Genomic DNA, 18402 nt, shown 5'->3' with positions numbered 1-18402 from the left:
CTTTTTTCATTGGATTTACAAAGTTTTCTCTTTTCAAAAATTCATATAACATTACCGTCCACCATCAAAGTGCACACATTTTAATTCAGATTGGAATTGTATCATTTTTGAACAATTGAACAAAAGTTTTGAAAATTTCTTAGTTTTTTTTTTTTTTTTGAAAAGCCCAACTTATCACCTTTCTTTTAGAACCTTTAAAACAGCTAGCTGAAACTGGTACCGCCATTCTGATGCCTTTATTTTTGGACCATCCTATATCGGATAGAAACAACCTAGTCGCCAAACAATAAAAAATACACGGCACAGCTTATTATATAGCCAAGAAGTTAACAAGCCACATTTGTGCCAAATCCGAGCAATTTTTAGCTGTGTCCTGCTGGTTTGACGTAGAATTGCTGTATACAAAAATGGTAGATGAACAGCCAAAAATAAAACCGCCAATTCACGATTTAAAAAAAAATAGAAAACATACCCCAAAAATTTATTTGTACAGTACTTGTTCGGTAACTGGGCTGAGATCGTAGCCCAGTCACCGAATGCAGCTCGTTAACTGGGCTGAACGAAAAATAACGAGAGGATCATCGATGCATAATATTTTCCAGAAGAAATATAAAAATAAAAGTTAGTCAAATATATTTATAATGCTTACTTTTCATATTTTTTTGATTGTGACTTGAAATTAAATAAAAAATTGTAAAAAGATTTTTATTTATTAAACATGATTTTTGCATCCATTAACCCCTCGGTCATTTCGGTTTGTTTTGGTTTTTTGACGTTTGTCGGATTTTTAACTGTGCTACGGCCCAGTTATCGAGCGCCCAATTAAAAGGCAGCCCGGTTAAACAACGCCCAGTTACCGAACAACTACTGTATTCGAATAGTATTTACAGAAATTTTGATGAAGTACACCGTTTTTTATTAATTTTCCATTTTTTCCATAAGTGACCAGTTCTAAAAATATCTTTTGTTTACTGATTACTGTTGAATCAACGCTAAACGTCAATTTTTGGTTTATTTGGCAAAAAAAATATAAAAATTTAAATTACAAGCCTAGGTTTCAACATTTGGATGAAAAAAGGGTTTCAAAATGCATTTTACATGCGTCCAATTGCTTTTCAATCATTAGTTTTCAAAATACAACCCTATCAAAAGTTATTAGCACTTAAGTGTTATTTATGCACTTTTTGAAGGCCGGATCTCAGATATTTCAATGAAGATGATGTCCAGGTCCATCACGCGACCTGTCGATGGTTAGATAATCGAAAGACCTTTCAAATGAGCCTAGAACATCAAGGATCTGACCACCTTATCAACCGTTATTAGCACTTAAGTGTTATTTATAGACATTTTGGAGGCCGGATTTCAGATATGGTGATAGAAATATTGTCTGAATCTTCCATGCGAACTATCGTTAAATAGGTTTTTTACCAGACCTTGCCGATGAGCCAGAAATATTGAAGGTCTGCGAACCCTATCAAAAGAAATGAGTAATAAAGTTGATTTGTTAAACTATTAAGGCTAGTATGCAGATCGGAAGGAAAGGGGTCAAGAAACAGCTTTACGAACAGCGGAACAAAGGAGAGGGAGCGATTTCTTGGGGCTTTTCTTCACCCTCTCCCTTTAAGCGGTATACGCACTTCGGAAGGAACCGGTCAAGAAAAAAATCAAATGGGCAGCAGCGGCAGCGCAAGCAAGTCAGAGAGGGTGAAGAAAAGCCCCAAGAAATCGCTCTCTCTCCTTTGTTCTGCTGTTCGTAAATCTGTTTCTTGACCCCTTTCCTTCCGATCAGCATACTAGCCTTTAAGGGGGAATGTTGCTATTTTTACTGAATGAATTGACTTTATGAATGTGAGGAAGGCACCAACCACCTAAAGGTGAATTAAGTGACGTTTTTTTTTTAAAAAATAAGGGTCATTCCAGGTCAAATGAGTACACTTTTGCAGGATTGTTACGGACGGCGCGGATCGCGCGGATGGCGCGTTTTGTGCGTTTTGCGCGGATTTGGCACGGATTTGCTGGCTAATTTTGCTCATGCGCGGATTTCGCGCGGATGGCAATTTTGATAAATAAAAGAATCAGGAATTACGATAATTTCTTTTTTCCTTTGAGTGCAAGAATTTCATAATTTTTATTTATTGAATTTTCTTCTGAAAATGTTTGTTTGTATTTTCTTAGTATAAAACGTCGAAAAATGAAGATGAAGATTATGTAGAAATTATTTTTCATATGTTTCTTGTCATTTCTTAACATCTCCGGCTCTGAATATTCAATTTCTTTTGAGTTTTGAGTGATGATTTTTATCCTTATTTATTTTTAATTTTATACTGGATTTATTGCAGGCCAAGGATTGATACCTAAGAGCATGCAATGGCACTGACCTTGTTGCGTGCTCTTCGGTTGACGTCCACGTAAGGAACATCCTGGAAGGAGCGTAACTAACTACATCCGTAGTTCTGTTAGATCATCCGAATTATCTTGATCAGAACAGTATAGCTCTGGTTCCTTGCGAGTGTCCTATTTTCTTACCTCCACGTTGGCTTGGTTTTCATGATGACCTACGCTGGTGGCCTGTGGAAACGGATCGTAAACCTTTGACCACCGCGGGTCAGAGTCGAGACGGCTAAAAGAAAGGGGCGCAACAATGTTGGAAAGGGAAGTAATTTGTGATTGTAGACGGTATTGTTTTGATTCGCAGTATGTTGAGTCAACTGCTGTGGATGTACCTGAAACATCGCACAACGGGGTTTCTCTTCTTTCCGTTTTTATCTACCATTAGAGAGCCTGGAGCTTGTTAGAGAACGGACATCTCAGGCCTGAAGTGCCAAACGAGGCGCGGAGGCTGTCAAGCGGAGGTGCCTATCGAGCAAAATCCTTTGTCTTTTGCTCGATTGGTACCTCCGTTTGAAAGTTCTCGTGCTTCGATTGGTGCTTTTAGTTTGAGATGTACGTCCTCTAATAGGCTCCAGGCTCTCTATCTACCATCTATATTCTGTTTATTTTGTTTCACTGATTCTCTAACACGCCTTCTGTTTATTATCGTCCATTTGTTTTCGATTTTATTTTCTTGATTCTCTTATTTCTCAACGCTTTTCCACTCTATTTACTAATTGATGCTGCTGTAACAAACTGTCTGTTTTCCCTTAATTTGGTAGCGATGTGAATTTTGTTTATCTTTATTTAGCTATTTGAATATTTTTTCATCTGCCCTATAAATTGCCCTTATATACAATCTAAGCTTGTTTGTTGCCTCTATTTATTAACTATTGTTTATTTCTTTATCTACTTCATTAATTACTATCTTTCTTTTACTATTGATTCTTCAATAATATATTTCTTTCACTGTCCATTGTTTTCAATCTTCACCCTTTTCTTTAAAACAAGTGGGGTTTGAGCCCTTACTCAATTTTTGGAATGATCAAAGAATCAACAGAAACATTACTATTGTACTTTTGAAAAACTTTTATAAAATGCTTAGGACCAAAAATTGTAACAAAACACCGCGACAAAAGAAATAGCAACATATAAACACGACTCAACACTAGGAAAGATTTCAGGAGAAAACAAAACACAGTAAATAACAATTAGTTTTTGAATTCAAACTAAAAATAAAACAGTTTTTGCTTTAATGAAAGTTGATAGGCACACTTTAAACGGTTAGGCGCTTATACTTACATCAAACCCTACATAATGTACCACCCCCGGCCGAGTTAAAATGCGTAACCGGAAAAGAAGGTGTGCATGCCTGGCACGAACACTCAAAGCGTGTTCTAGCGTGCTGCTCGTACTGACTCAGAGCAAGGGTGAGATGTAGGTGTAAGGGCAGTGCGTGTTCGTCGGGAACCTAGTGCATAAGATCGGTCAAGGCCCGTTCTTACACTGAAAATTGCGAATTGCGAATTGCGAATTTTATACTGGATTTATTCAATTTTTAATTTTGTAAATCAAATATTACAAACTATTCCCGAAGATATAGACATTAGAATGTGTAACAAAAACTATTATTGGGGCTTGTTCTGGTGGGCGCCAAATATGAGCTTGATTGGACGTAACAGAAGCTGGCCTCCAGTTTCGAATTTTGGAATGGAATTTAATCGGTAGAAATATTTTTTTTCTAAATTTAAACATTCTTGGCGAAAATAAAAAGATCAGAACATTCCAAATTCAAAGCTTCAGAAATTCAAAAAATCTAAAAAAAATGTTTTAATAGTTTTTATTATGACATAAAAAAATCAAAATACATACATATAACTTTTTTTTCGAAATTTCTAAAATCGTAATTTTAAAAATCTGAAATTTCTAAATTCAAAATTTTAGCAATCTGAAATTCAAAATACCAAAAATTTTGATAATCAAAAATTTTAAGATTTAAAAAATCAAAATTTAAAAACTAAAATATTTTTTAATTCATAACAATATAGAAAAAAAATTCTCAAATCTAAAATAATTTTAGTATTCTTAAGCTTATAGATTCTAAAATTCTTAAATTCTAAAATCCTAAATTCTAAAATTCTTAAATTTTTAAATTCTTAAATGTTTTTATTTTTAAATTCTTAGTTCTTAAATTCTTCAATTCCACAATTTTTGAAGTCCTATTTTGTGTAAGAGATTTTGAAATTATGAGAAGACATTATTTTAAATATCGGAAACTAAATTTCATTCGGTGTGAAATTTTAGCGAGGATTTTGGATTACAAACTGTATAAATATTCTTGGATTTTGAATATTTAGACTTTCGAAATTTAAAATTTTATCATATTATAATTTTAGATTTTGATTTAATTTTGAGGTTATATTTTTGAAGTTAAATTTTTAGGTTTTTAAATATTGTACTTTCTATTTTGAAGATTTTTTTAAATGACCCTTGCCTAGACCATCTCTTGAGGATTTTTTTTAATGGATTTATTGCTTTCATTCTTTTGGAGCCTTTAAACATAAAACGAGTTTTTAATCAAATACTTTCTGAATTAGTTTTTCTTCATTATAAATTTTTTTTTTTTTTAAATGTTGGTCGCGATATTTTTTTATATGGCGTGGATTTCGCGCGGTTTCGGATTTTAGGTCGGCGCGGATTTTTTTTCGACTCTCCCGTAACAACCCTGCTTTTGGGCTCGACCTTAACCGATTTGGACCAAACATGGAGGGAACGTTCATCTATCGATAGTTATCATAAATCCCAAGTTTGGAGCTAATTGGACGGTCCCTCTATTTTTGGCACCGCCCTCATTTTTGACGATTTTATTAAAAAAAATTTTAAATCATAACTTTGCAACTGTTTTGATCCAAAGGATTTCTACAGGTTGCATTTCATAGAAAATTGTCCAAGGAATTCGATGAAAATAAAATGTTAACCCTTTCTAAAAATGTAAGAATGGGTTAATATTTTATTTTTATCGAATTCCTTGGACAATTTTGTATGAAATGCAACATGATAGGTTTTCTTGCAAAAACCACCCTTTTTACAATCTTGCGGACATACGCCAAAATCGTTTTTTAGCATAACTTTTGAAGTACTTAACTAAACTTGCTGATTTTAAATAGAGACCTATGGGACCCCAAGACGGATCGAATGAGACTAATAAGGTCAAAATCCGTTCATCTGGTCCGGAGATAATCGAGTGACAATTTTTTTTGTCCACCCACCTAAACACAGACATTTGCTCAGGACATGATTCTGAGTCGATATGTTTGCGTGAAGGTGGGTCTACGAGGTCAAATTATTAAGTTCATTTTTCGAGTGATTTTATAGCCTTTCCTCAGTAAGGTGAGAAAGGCAAAAACCTAGTGAACTTTTCAAATTCGCGCCAGTACAATTAACTTGGACTAAAATTAGAATTGAATGTAGGAGAATCTGCCAGGATTCTCCTTACTACTTTTTTTTTACAAAATTATTAAAATTAAGAAATAATGACAAAATAAAAAAAAACATTGTTAAACGATCACCTCCGAATAAAGGACAAATCGTCACTGCTCCAATCGTTTATTTGTTTGCAAGAAAATTGTCGAGAAAAAAAAAATCAACCTGCTTTTCTACAAGCTAATTTGGCACCATTCCCAGAATGCCAATACGCTCTTCTAGCTGGGTTCGCGTCATCCGCCTGACCGCCTCATAACAGAAGCTGAATCTCGTTCGTCTGGCGCGTAAATAAAAGTGAAACATTTTCTCGCAAAACCCCGTTCAAGTTCAAGGTTATTCGACCACGTTGGCCCTTAATCGTTCATCACGTTCGTGTGAAGGCGGAAATAACGGCTTTTAAAAACATTTACAAGTGGAAACACTTTTCAGCACTCCTGTGAACATCCCACGCGGACAAATGAGCTAATCAGCGGCAACGAGTCTTTAAACGGAGTCGGACAACGGACAGCTAACTGATTGGCGGCTGTCGTTACACATATTTTCTGTCGTCGTTTTAAGAAGAAATTTCCGTTGAGCACAAAACATGGACACAAACTGTTGTTGTTTGATGTGTGTGCACTTTTTTTTGTCTGATTTTCTCTATTGACTATTTTTAAAACCTTTTTTTTGTGCTCTCTCGTTTGAGCTTGTTTTGGGTTTCACACGATTCACAGCCGAGCACGGTGAGCTGAGCTGTGAACGACTATATAATTTATATCGAATTTGTATATTGCGTGAAGCTTTTTTCTTTACTACTGTATTTGTCACGAAAGAACGGGACGTGGTGAAATAGAGAGAAGAGATAGTCAACCTGGTCCGGATGGGAAATGATCGTGGCGCAGTTGAGATCAGGACGTTGGCTCGAGAGGATCAAAGATTTTTAAAAAGTTCAAAAGTGTTCTAACCAAGTGATTAAATATGGGTAAAGGCAAAGGTGGTGGCGGAGGTGGTGCCGGTGGAAACGCAGCTGCTGCTGCCGGAGGCAATGTAATTATCACACACGTGGAACCAATCCTATCGGTTGTGATCGTTCATAACCCGTGGGATTGGTTCTAAACCGAAATGTCCTTCGGCGACGGATTCACTCCATTTGAGCCTGGTTTCAGCAAAAAGGCGGCGCAGCCAAATCGAAAGGTGGAAATGACAATAAAGGTGCTGCTGGAGGTAAGGGAGCAGGAGACAAGGGAGGAAAAAAGGGTGGCAATAAGAAGTAGCGACGGCAGCGTCGTCAGCTTCAATCCCTTCCCCGGCCAACACCCGCAGCTGACCGCGTTCCGGAAGCGGTAGACTGGACAACCTGATGGACACTTTGAAGTCTGTGAAAAACAAAAAAACAAAATTGTGCTAAATTTATAACTCTCTAAACTTGCAAGTATTTATTTTGTTTCTTCTCTATTTGTTTATTTTTAACGTTAAGATATTGTAAATAAGACTTAAGACGCATTAAAATTAGGTGACCTTAATAAAGACGCAAAAAACGGTGCAACGGTTAATATTAGATCGGAAAAAAATATCTTGTTTCCTTCCCCTTCTTACCGGAACCAGTCCTTGTCCAAGCCGAAGAATGCAGCCGCACCCTTGGCGTAATTTTGGGCCGTTACGGCGGATGATGATGACGACGGCGTGGGAGGCTCCCGGGAGGGTTCCCTGGCTTTCGGGGGCGCTTGGTTCTCTCTGGGTGGGGCACGGCCACCGGGCTGCTTCTGCTGGAAATAGTGAAAAAAAAACAATTAAAAATAATTTTATTTAAAGCAAATTACATAAGCAGCAACGGGTTGATTTAGTTTGCTTGCAACGGTGTTAGTGAACATTTCAGGTTTGATTAGTGAGGAAAATGCACGACGCAATTAGGAAAATCACAGTCATATCAATTTCACCACCACACTCAATATTTCATTCATTGAACTGAACACAATTTTGAAATTGCAACTTCGACAATAAATATCAATAAATATTAAATATTAAAATTTTGATATATTGTTCGGTTAATTAAAATATATTGCTCAGACATTTGTCTGCTTTTTGTATTTTTTTCAGCCACATTTCACATTTCATTCCATTGCATAGTGATTTTTTAGAATATCAAAGCATTTCTTTCTTAGTACGTTTTGCTCCTGATTTTTTTTTCAAACACAACACGTTTCTGAATCTACAGAAAAAGAAAATATTTGCATACAACTCAATTCACTTTAACGAACCATCATTTCGGGGAGCGAAATAAAAAATCAACTTAAAAGTCCAAAATATAAAAAAAAAACTCATCCAAAAACTTTTAATTCTAGATTAAATTTTCAAAAGGTCCTATCTGCATAGGAATACCATAGATAGATTGTTTTGAAAACTTAATCTAGAATTATCGTAAAAAGGAATAATATAATAAGATGATTTTTTAATTGAAATTAATATTTTTGCGACCAAATTCAACCAGTTGGTTGTCTTATACATTACAACGCAAAATGTTACAGAACCTATCTCAATATCGCTATATTTCAGAACTCGGCGCCGCTGTTAATCATCATCTTAGACTACAAAAAAATCGGATCACATTTTTGAAATCATATTTCAGGTCCAGAGACACAATATTTAGTAAAATTTAAAAACAAAAAAAAAATGATTTGATCCACAGTGAAATTTTGGCGCGGACTACGGATAACTTGTGCTAAAGAATGTTTTTATTAAAGAATTTTAAAATTTATTAAACCTTTGATTTTTTTGATTTTTTTTTGCTTCTTTTCTTCTTCACTTTTTTCAAGGTTTCTTTTATTCATTTTAAAAGTTTTGACTTTTTATTTAAGAATTCAATGTTTTTTTTTTAATTTGAATCATTTTGCCTTCCTCACCTTTTTCTTAATTTGACTTCCTAGACCCACCCACATATCGACTCAGAATCAAATTCTGAGCAAATGTCTGTGTGTGTGGTGGGATGTTGATCAAAAAATGTGCACTGAGTTATCTCGGCACAGGCTGACCCGATTTGGACCGTTTTGGTCTCATTTGATCCGTCTTGGGGTCCCATAAGTCGCCATTGAAAATTATAAAGTTTAGTCAAGTACTTCAAAAGTTGTGCTAAAAAAACGATTTTAACAAAAGTCCGGAAATTGTAAAAAGGGTGGTTTTTGTTAGAAACCCGGTTATGTTCTACATTTTTAGAGAGGATTCAAAAGACCTTCCCAACGAGTTCAAAATATTGAAGATCTAACACCCCTATCAAAACTTATACGCAGTTAAGTGTTATTTATGCACTTTTTGGAGGCCGGATCTCAGATATTTTGATGAAAACGTTGTCCGGATCTATCATGCGATCTGTCGTTGGAAAGGTAATCAAAAGACCTTTCCAACGAGTTCAAAAGATTGAAGATCTGACCAACCTATCAAAAATAATATGCACTTAAGTGCACTGAAATTTGAAGCTCTGACTACCCAATCTGATGGCATGAATTATGAATCAAGTTGATAGAACACTGAAAGGTCCGCCCTGTTGTATGCTACTGCGGCAAATGGAATAATGCACGGAAAAAAAAATTAAATTGTTTTTTTATGTATAAAAAAAATAAAAAAAAATACAAAATAAAAAAGCAATAAAAACTAAAATTAAAACAAAAATAAAAATTTATAGAAAATTAAACAAAAAACAAAAAAAAAATTAAAAATTGAAAAAAAATAATAATAAATAAAAAAAATTTAAGGCTGTTCCAAATACTTTTCAAAGTTTAAGTCGCCCTTCAAAGTTGGCCTGAAAAATAAGGGGGCAAAATTTTTTTTTTCGAAAAACTTCAAAATTTTAATGAAAATTAAAGTTTAACCAGCTGAAAACCAGTTAAAATGCATTTTCCCGCGTTTATAATACCAATGTACAGTCCCACCAAAAAACTTTTTTTGAGGAAAAAAACATTCCGTCAATAACTCGACATTTTCAAAACTAATGATTGGAAAGCAACTGTACGCCTGTAAAACAGCATTTTAAAACACTTTTTTCATCCAAATGTTGAAACCTAGGCTTGTAATTTAAATTTTTATATTTTTTTTGCCTCCCCCTCGACTTTGGTCAGAGCCGAGGGACATAAACTTTGAAAAATATTTGCAACGGCCTAAAAAAATAAAAAAAAAAATAAAAAAATTGAAAAAAATAAAAAAAATTCAAAAAATGAAATAAAAAAAAATAAAGAAAATTAAAAACATTTAAAAAAAATCATAAAAAAAATTTAAAACTAAAAAAAAATTGAAAAAAATAAAAAAAAAATAGGAAATAAAAAAAATAAAAAAAACATAAATAATTGAAAAAAAACATTAAAAATTAAATTTAAAAAAAAATTAAAAATTATAAATTGAAAAAATAAAAAAAGTATTAAATAATTAAATTAAAACAAAAATTAAAAACATGTTTAAAATATTTAAAACATTTAAAAAAAAAATAATAAAACGTTTTAAAAAAATCCAAATTGAAAAAAAAATTAAAAAAAAAACATAAAAAAATTAGGGGAACAGCATCTAATTCCAGCGTGCCTCTAATGTTGGCAGGTCAGAACTTTGACATTCAATTAAAGCTAATTAAAAGCGTTTTCAACTGAAATGGAGTGATAAATAGCTCAATAAGAAGTGAGTTAGCCAGTTTCTATCAAAAGTTTTGCAAAATTAGTTGTTTAAATAGTGAAAATCAGCAAATTGGATGGAGTTAGGAGCGAGTGCTTAACCTGCCAAACATTCGAGAATTTCCCCTAAGATTAAAAAAAATAACTTATTAAAAGAAATTTAAAAAAATAAAATTAAAAAAAAATCAAAAAATGAAAATTATTTGAAAAAATTGGAAAAATAAAAAAAAAAATTACGTTTTCATTAAAATATCTGAGATTCGGACTTTTTTATATTTTTGAATTGTTGTATTTTAAAATTTTAAAATTTTTGACTTTTTGAATTTTCGAATTTTTGAATATTTGAAAAAAATTAAGCTGTTTAAATTTTTGAATTTTTGTATTTTAAAATTTTTCAATATTTAACTTTTTAAATTATTAAATTTTCGAATTTTTGAATTTCTGAATCATACACAAGAGCAGACATACAAAAATCTCTGTATTGTTGATTTTTTGTATTTTTGTATTTGTGTATTTTTGAAATTTTAAATTGTTCAATTTTTAAATTTTTGAATTTTGGAATTTTTATTTTTTTTTGAATTTTTAAATTTTGAATTTTTGAATTTCCAAATTTTCAAATTTAGACTTTTTGAATTTTCGAATTTTTAATTTTTTGAATATTTAAAAAAAACTATTTAAAGGCATTTTTGAATTTTTGCAATTTTGAATTTTAAAATTTTAAAATTTTTCACTTTTTGAATTTTTGATTTTTTTAATTTTAAAATTTTTGAATTTTTGATTTTTTTGAATTTTAGAATCATACACAAGTGCAGACATACAAAAATCTCCGAAACACGCATTCAAAACTTTGCCCCCGGCTTGCCGATACTTGTCGGGTATCAGAAAATGAGTACCCGACAGGTACCGACACATATTTTTCTTCTACAGATGAACTTGAGATCAAATTTGATACCTGATTTGCTCCGCGCGGTGGCAGACTCGGGGGCAAACTCGAGAGCCAATGGTTTAACTTTCAACATTTTCGAAAAATGAAATTCTTTGAAATTTTCAATAGGATTAAATAGTTTAATAAACTTTTAGCATTTCTAGGCATGAATCAACACATAATTATTGATTTTGGAGGTAAACGAGAGCAAAAAATGATAAAAAACCCATATTTGCCCCCCGCGGTGGGCTTGTTTCGGTGGCAAATTTGCTACCCTAGCGGTGGGGATGACGGAGTTTTTTCAAGGTGGCAAATTTGATCTCGGTATTCATGAGCCGGGTGCAAATTTGATTTGCACCCCAGCGGAGGAGATGCCCTAAGGAAAACGTTAATGAAAGTGATAACCACGCGAAAGACAGGTATCGGTTGGAGCTAAATGAAAGAAGATGTTGTCTGCTTGCTGGTCGTAATCGAAAAGGGGCGACTCGATCGCTCGGCTTTATTACTTTATCTCTGTTCACATTGTCATTTGTTTTCATTAGTATTGGTGTGATCTCAAAAATAGTAGGGATGTTCACATCAGAAAGGAGGTGGCAAAACAATCCAAATACTTTCAGAAACAACCATAAATCAAACAAAATAAATGCACATTAAAATATTAAACATGAAACAAGAAAAAAATAAAACGTGAGAAGTAAAATTTTTCTTAGATCAAGTTGCTTAAAACTACCTCCTGAACAAGGGAAAGTATACATTTTCGAAAACAAAATAACCGGGGCGAACAGAGACTTCCGAAACAATTATGCGTAGAAACATAGAAAAAAAAATCAATCGCATTTGTCTCAATTGCAATTTTTCGAACATTTGAGAATAATGCGTAGAACGGCAGTAACTTGCTGGGGATTTGTTTTTTGAGAATATTATATGATAAGCAGCGATCAGTAATTGCAAAATGACGATCATATCAAACACAAACACACACAAAAGATACTTGCTCTACACGTCTCGTGATCAGAATATACGAAATGTATCCTGTGGATTTTCATAAATCATAAAATTCCCTCCCAAACATTGCAAAACTCAACTCACCTTCTCATCCGCCACTTTGGCCACCTTCGGCGCATCCTGTCCCGCATTGCCCTGCGCCGTCGCCTCTTTCGTCACAATCGGCAACAGCGGGAACCACGTTTCACTCGCGCTGTTCGAGGCGAGCGCCAAAATGTTCGGATTCCGGTCCTGACCACTTTTGTTGGCCGTTGTCGTCGCCGACCCCCCCAAAGCCGGCTCACCGTTGACGAGCAGCACGCCGAAGAAGTGCTGCATCCGCGTGACGGCCCGCTTGACGTTGGCGTTGACGTGCGCGTGAAACACGTCGAAATCGAACGGATCGATGTGGGCGCGGTAGGTGGCGATCAGGGCGTCGGTCTGCTGCTTCTTTTCGCGATCCGCGGTGAACAGGAGCTGGATGAATTTGAGGTCGAAGTAGTACTGCAGGGAGCAGTTTTGGTTTCGCTGGATAAACTCGCTGGCGGTGAGGGTTTGGTAGTGGGCGAGGAGACGGTTCCCGATGAGGTCCAGGATTTGGGAGATGATGCGCTTGGGGATCGTGTGCGGGATGAGGGAGTTGAGGAGGGTGGCGATCACGTGGAGGAGCTTTTGAAGGGGGAAGCTGGGCATGGCGGGGACGCGGATGGTGGATTGAACGGGCTGGTTTTGCTCGTCGTTTTCCTCGATGGTCACCGTGTCCCAGAGCTGGAAGAGAGGGAAGGCAGGATTAGGGAATTTGTGAACAGTTTTGTTAAGCTAAACTCACCGGAAATTCCGTCAGCAGCGTGTGATAGCCTACGTTCCCTTCAAGGACGGGCCACTTCTTAACAAACTGCTCCAGCCAAAGCTTCCAGAATGCGAGGCTTTCTTCGTCCAGCAGGCCAGCGGCGTTGTTCCAGCGATCTTTCTTGGCATCCAACTCGGAATCTTCACTTTGCCAGGGCATGAGTGTTTCAGCGTTGCTCAACTGCGACGGCGTGAGGCATTTCTTCAACGCAGGGCAGAGTTCTTTGAAAGCCACAAGGAGCCTCGCCAACAGGACGTAATTTTCCGGCGAACGTTCATAGTCTGCTGACTTGATAGTTGTTAGCAGCTGGGAGATGCTTTCGGAGCTGCAATCGCTGTAGAATTCAATCAACTGTTGTGCCTCATCGGGGGTTGACGCACCCAAGAAGGTCGTCACGTCCTTCGTGAGCGATTCCAGTCGGTTGTCCAGAGAGGAAACCAGCTCAACCAGCGGAGGTGGGAATGCTCGCGACTTCATCAACAGCTGATGCGAGGCAAGATTTGCGCAGTCCAGCGCGTCCTTCAAGTTCAGAGGAACATCTTCGCTGGACTCTTGCCAAACGTATGATTTCACATCTCTCAGCTGTTTGTTGCTGGCGTTCATCGTAAGCAACTTTGAAACGTCGTCACCATTTTGGGCTATCGTTTCCAGCCAGCACTGTTTGATAATGGTTCTGACTCTGGCGTTGATCAGCGGTTGATAAAACTTGCTGTAGAAATCCAACGATTCCTGCAGAGACAACTCAGCACAAGTTGAAGACCAACTTTCCGGCTTCTTGGCCACCGTCAGCGAAAGCTTTCTTATATCGTGCAGCACCTTAATCGACGGCACAAGGTTCATCAACTTGCTCAGCTGATTCGTCGCAATTTTCTCCACGTTCTGCAGCCAGATGTTTGAATGTTTACCTACTCTTTCATCGCCTAACGCCTCAAGCTGTATTCTAGGTCTAAATCTGCTGATTATATCCGGCAATGTTTGAATGATTTTTGGATCTTCCGATTTGATCAATCCAATCGTAGGTTGGGCATTCTCACCGGTAATGAAGTTCAACTCTCGCATCAACAACCCATCAACCCCAACGAAGCATGTGTGAATCAGCTCAACCGTGTTCATCAACAGCTTCAAACTAGCTAAAATTTTATCTCTAACCTTCTCGTGGCGCGAACCCTCCGCCAAAACGCCCGCGAACGCCTTCAACCGCATCTGAACAAAAACGGAAAGAATATGATCCAGCTGGCAGCTTTCCAGCAGCACCAGGCTGGCCAAACACTTGGCCGCCACTTCCGGCTGCAAATCCTCCCGCTCCAAGCAACTCGAACAGTTCTGCTTAATCGTGTAGAAGAACTGACTCAGCACCGCCCACTGCTTCTTCGCCACCGGAAACTTGGCCATCAGGGCAGCGTTCGAGTCCAGCTGCAGGCCCGTCGAAATGTGCCGCGAAAAGATAAACAGCTGCGTCGCCACGAAAAAATCCTCCCCGTCGATCGCACTCCAGATCATCTCGGGAAGGCTGGTCAGCAGCTTGATCTGCACGATCACGGCGTGGAAATTATCATTCGTCGTTTTGCGCAACTTGCGCTGCTGATGATCCGTCCGGAAGCCAATCAGCTGGTGGTCGTTCAACTTCCGGCAGGCCGCCTGAATCGTGTCCACGTTCTCGATTATCGACCCGGCCGTGGTGCGCATATCGCCGATGGTGTCCGCCGCCTTCAGCAGGTCCCGGTAGCGCTCCCTAAAAGCAAATTCTTCAATGAATAACTACCAGTTTCAATGGCCAACGCAAACAATCGCATACCCAACCATCGTCCGGAGTTCCTCCCGCTTGAGTTCCACCTCCGACTGGAGACGCTTGTGCACCAGGTCAATGTCCGCGACGCCGCACTGCTCGAACAGTTTGTCCACGTTGATGTGGAGCAGGTTCGTTACGTTGGCCATTGTGTTCGACGAGGCGGGGTACTTGTTTCGCGTAATTTCGGCACAATTTAAAATTTATGTTGGAACTCGGAAAAAAAATCTGACCAACTTGCAAGAGGGCAAACGCCAACACATCAGCGCAGCGAAAACGCGAATGACGGGAAGCAAAACAGAACAGAAAATTCGATGATTTTGTAGGGAGGGGTGTCAGAAATTAGGTCGAAAATACATCGAATCAATTTTCGACATGAGTAATTTTTACACGCAGGAATTTATGTTAAAACTACATTCGTTGTATGTAAATACTGTTTTTATAAGGATAAACGAAAAAAAAATGTTTTTATTTGCAAGGCTTGTGGAGTTGTTGCACTGTAACTGCGATTACACAAAAAAGTGTAATCGCAGTTGAACTGAAAAAATCGTATGAAAAAGTGCGAAAACGAACTCAGCAAAGTGCGATTTTCAGTTACAGTGTGGTATGTAAAGCGTTGCTGCCTGTCAACCCAGCTAGGGTGTTAGGCCTAGGTTTCTACATTTGGATGAAAAAAGCGTTTAAAATGCAATTTTTTTACACTTTTACACACGCCCACTTGCTCTCCAATCATTCGTTCTACATACATTGGTACATTGGCATTTCATGAAAATTAAAAATGTTTTCAAATGAGTTCAAACATGCTCATCGCAGGGAGCAGCCGTGACTGATTGGTTACGGTGTTCGCTTTGTAAGCGAATGATCCTGGGTTCGATTCCCATCTGCTCCAAACGAGAAAGATCATGAAATATGAATTTTTGAAACTCTAAACATGAACGTTCGATCCCCCGTCCTTTGGATTGTTAGAATTAGGAATACTACTACTTCAAACTATATACGTGCTGGGTCTTTGTCCATTTGACAAGAACTCGGAAGTGCTAAATAACGTTTGAATCCGATTGATGCAAACGTTCTTTAGGGCGGGGCTTGTCAATTCAAGCTGAAGTACCTCGCGCACGGCTAGCCTGCGTAGAAATAGGTCACTGAAGCTCGGCAGAGCTAACACCTACCAAATGCCTATGCGAGTTATTTGCATGTATCCAGGTTTTTAAGCGAAGATGGCGTTCGAACTGTGAACGTCCGAAACTCCGAAATGTCAAAATCGCTCAGTAGCACCAACATTAGAAAAAAATGTGGCTGTCATGCCATAGAGTTATCTACGTGCGCATGTATTGCGTGTACGTACACGATGGATTTTTAGGTTAAAATTTGTGGTCGCCAGCAAAAACAAATGGTAAGCTAGTCTGCGTGAGATCGGGCTTAGATAACTCTATGGCACACTTTTTTCGTAATGTTGGTACCACTGCGTGACTTTGACATTTCGGGCGTTCACAATTCGAACGCCATCTTCGCTTAAAAATCTGGATAGGATTTAAAATCTAAAATACATGGAAACAACTCAATTGTAAGAAGCGACCGCGTGGTCCCGTTTTGTTGGTTGCACACACACACACACACACACACACACACACACAGTTCAAACATGCTCATCGCAGGAAAATACATTTTTTTTTGGCCAGATGGACCAACTGTGGTCTTAGCCTGTCTTTTGACAACCACAAAAAAAAGAAAATACATTTTATCTGCTTTTGAGTTGATATAACTTTAATTTTTATTTAAATTTTGAAATGAAAACATTAAAAATATATGAATAAAAATATGCAAATGCAGCGAATAATGCCGTTGCAAATATTTTTTACGTTTATGTCGCACCCTTCAAAATTGGTCTGAAAAATCAGGGTGGTGGGGGTGGGGAATTCCAAAAAACTTCAAAATTTCCATGAAAACAGAAGTCTAATCGACAAAAAACAAACCAAAATGTATTTTTCTGCATTGATAATCATATTTAGCATGTTTGGGCTTGTTTAAAAATGTTTTGAAATGTTATGAAATTCCAATGTACAGCACCGACAATTATTTTTCGCTTTTTTCATTAAAATGTTGAAATCATGGCTCGAATTTTAAATTTTTATACTTTTTTAATTATTTAAAAAAATAATACTTCAAAATTTAGGGCTTCGAAAATTTTACTTAGGAATTGTGAACTTCTTAAAAAGTAAACTGCACTGCAACTTGGATTTAGACCGCACTTTTTTCTCGCATTTTTGACGACAAGAGTTCAAAAAACTAGGCAACCACGTTTTGTTTATTTACATTTCCAGTCGCAGTTTCCACCAAACAGAACTTTTAGCACTTTAAAAGTGCGATTGACAGGTGAAAACAAGCGAGCAACCTCGGCTCGCTATGATCGTTTTTGAGGAAAATTTAAATTTCCCAAAGCAGTTAGACAAGTTGCAAGAGTGCTATCGACAGCAATAGTGCGAAGTCCAATTTAGTGGGAATCGCGCAATACATAAAATAAATAAAAATAAAAAAAAACCTTTAAAAAAACTAAATTTGGATTTTGATTTTTTTTAAACCATTTTTTATTCCAAAACCATAAGATTAAAAAAATTAAGATCCAAGATTTCAATTCGAAAAATCCGAAAATGATAATTTAAATGTATAAAATAAAAAATATAAGAACGAAAAATGTCGTGCATGCAATTTTTAAAAATGTAATGCTTGAAAATTTCGTTTTAAAAAAAAAATAACAAAATATTTTCTAATACTTAAATACCTTTTTGCAAGTACTCAATTTTTTTTTTTAAATACACATGGGACATTTATGTGAACAGGGGCAACGCCTAGATTTGAGTAGAAATCTTTCAAAGGTGGCCGCTTATAACGTCATGATTCAAAATCTGGACACTTAGTAGCATATCATTTTTGCTATAGCTGGCAAAAATCATGTAATAAGTTGGAAATGTAGGAATATCATCAGGACGTAGTATAAACAGTCAGTTTCAAGAAAATGCATGCAAAATATGTCTTTTCTAACAATTTTTTATCTGAAACTTAAAATGCTTGTTGTGCTTCGAATCCCGGACACTGATAAAAACTGATTCGAAATCCGGAAACTTTTGCTTCGATTTCCGGACACTCGATTTTACTTATGAATCGCACAAATTGGGACTGAAATGTTAGTGAATGGCATTCTATAGGTCTCAAATAAGCTGTTAACATTAAAACAATCGATAGTTTATATAAAAATTAGCTAGAATTTAAGGAAATCGAAACCATAAATTTCTGCTTCGCCTTCCCGGTGCTTCGAACGCCTATGAAATATTTCAATTGAAATGTTTTGCATTTTTGGTAAACTTATAATTTTATTGTA

General features: G+C 36.5%; 1 protein-coding gene and 1 long non-coding RNA gene across 5 annotated transcripts; one reads left to right on the top strand and one right to left on the bottom strand.

Annotated features, from left to right (window-relative positions):
• The first annotated feature begins 5952 nt into the window (after positions 1–5952).
• LOC119768635 lies at positions 5953–7396 on the top strand. Of its 2 annotated transcripts, none has more exons than XR_005278118.1 (2): positions 5953–6879; positions 6999–7396. It is a non-coding gene; the product is annotated as an uncharacterized LOC119768635 (long non-coding RNA). The 2 variants fall into 2 exon arrangements; XR_005278117.1 differs by having other exon boundaries at positions 6721–6879; positions 7006–7396.
• On the bottom strand, positions 7238–15295 carry LOC6040346 (conserved oligomeric Golgi complex subunit 1). 3 transcript variants are annotated; one of them, XM_038258895.1, is made up of 5 exons: positions 15036–15295; positions 13220–14972; positions 12496–13158; positions 12402–12438; positions 7514–7595 (listed from the first exon to the last, which is right to left on the bottom strand). In XM_038258895.1, exons 1-4 carry the CDS (start codon positions 15173–15175, stop codon positions 12418–12420), a joined length of 2577 nt encoding a protein of 858 aa, XP_038114823.1. In that variant the 5' UTR covers positions 15176–15295; the 3' UTR covers positions 7514–7595; positions 12402–12417. The 3 variants fall into 3 exon arrangements, with proteins under 3 accessions (XP_038114822.1, XP_038114820.1, XP_038114823.1); XM_038258894.1 differs by lacking the exon at positions 12402–12438 and having other exon boundaries at positions 7238–7595; XM_038258892.1 differs by lacking the exon at positions 12402–12438 and having other exon boundaries at positions 7238–7598; positions 15036–15294.
• Between the last annotated feature and the right edge of the window lie 3107 nt (positions 15296–18402).

The sequence above is a fragment of the Culex quinquefasciatus genome, chromosome 3, assembly GCF_015732765.1.
Source record: "Culex quinquefasciatus strain JHB chromosome 3, VPISU_Cqui_1.0_pri_paternal, whole genome shotgun sequence".
Lineage (NCBI taxonomy): Eukaryota > Metazoa > Arthropoda > Insecta > Diptera > Culicidae > Culex > Culex quinquefasciatus.
This window is presented reverse-complemented; position numbering and strand designations above follow the sequence as displayed.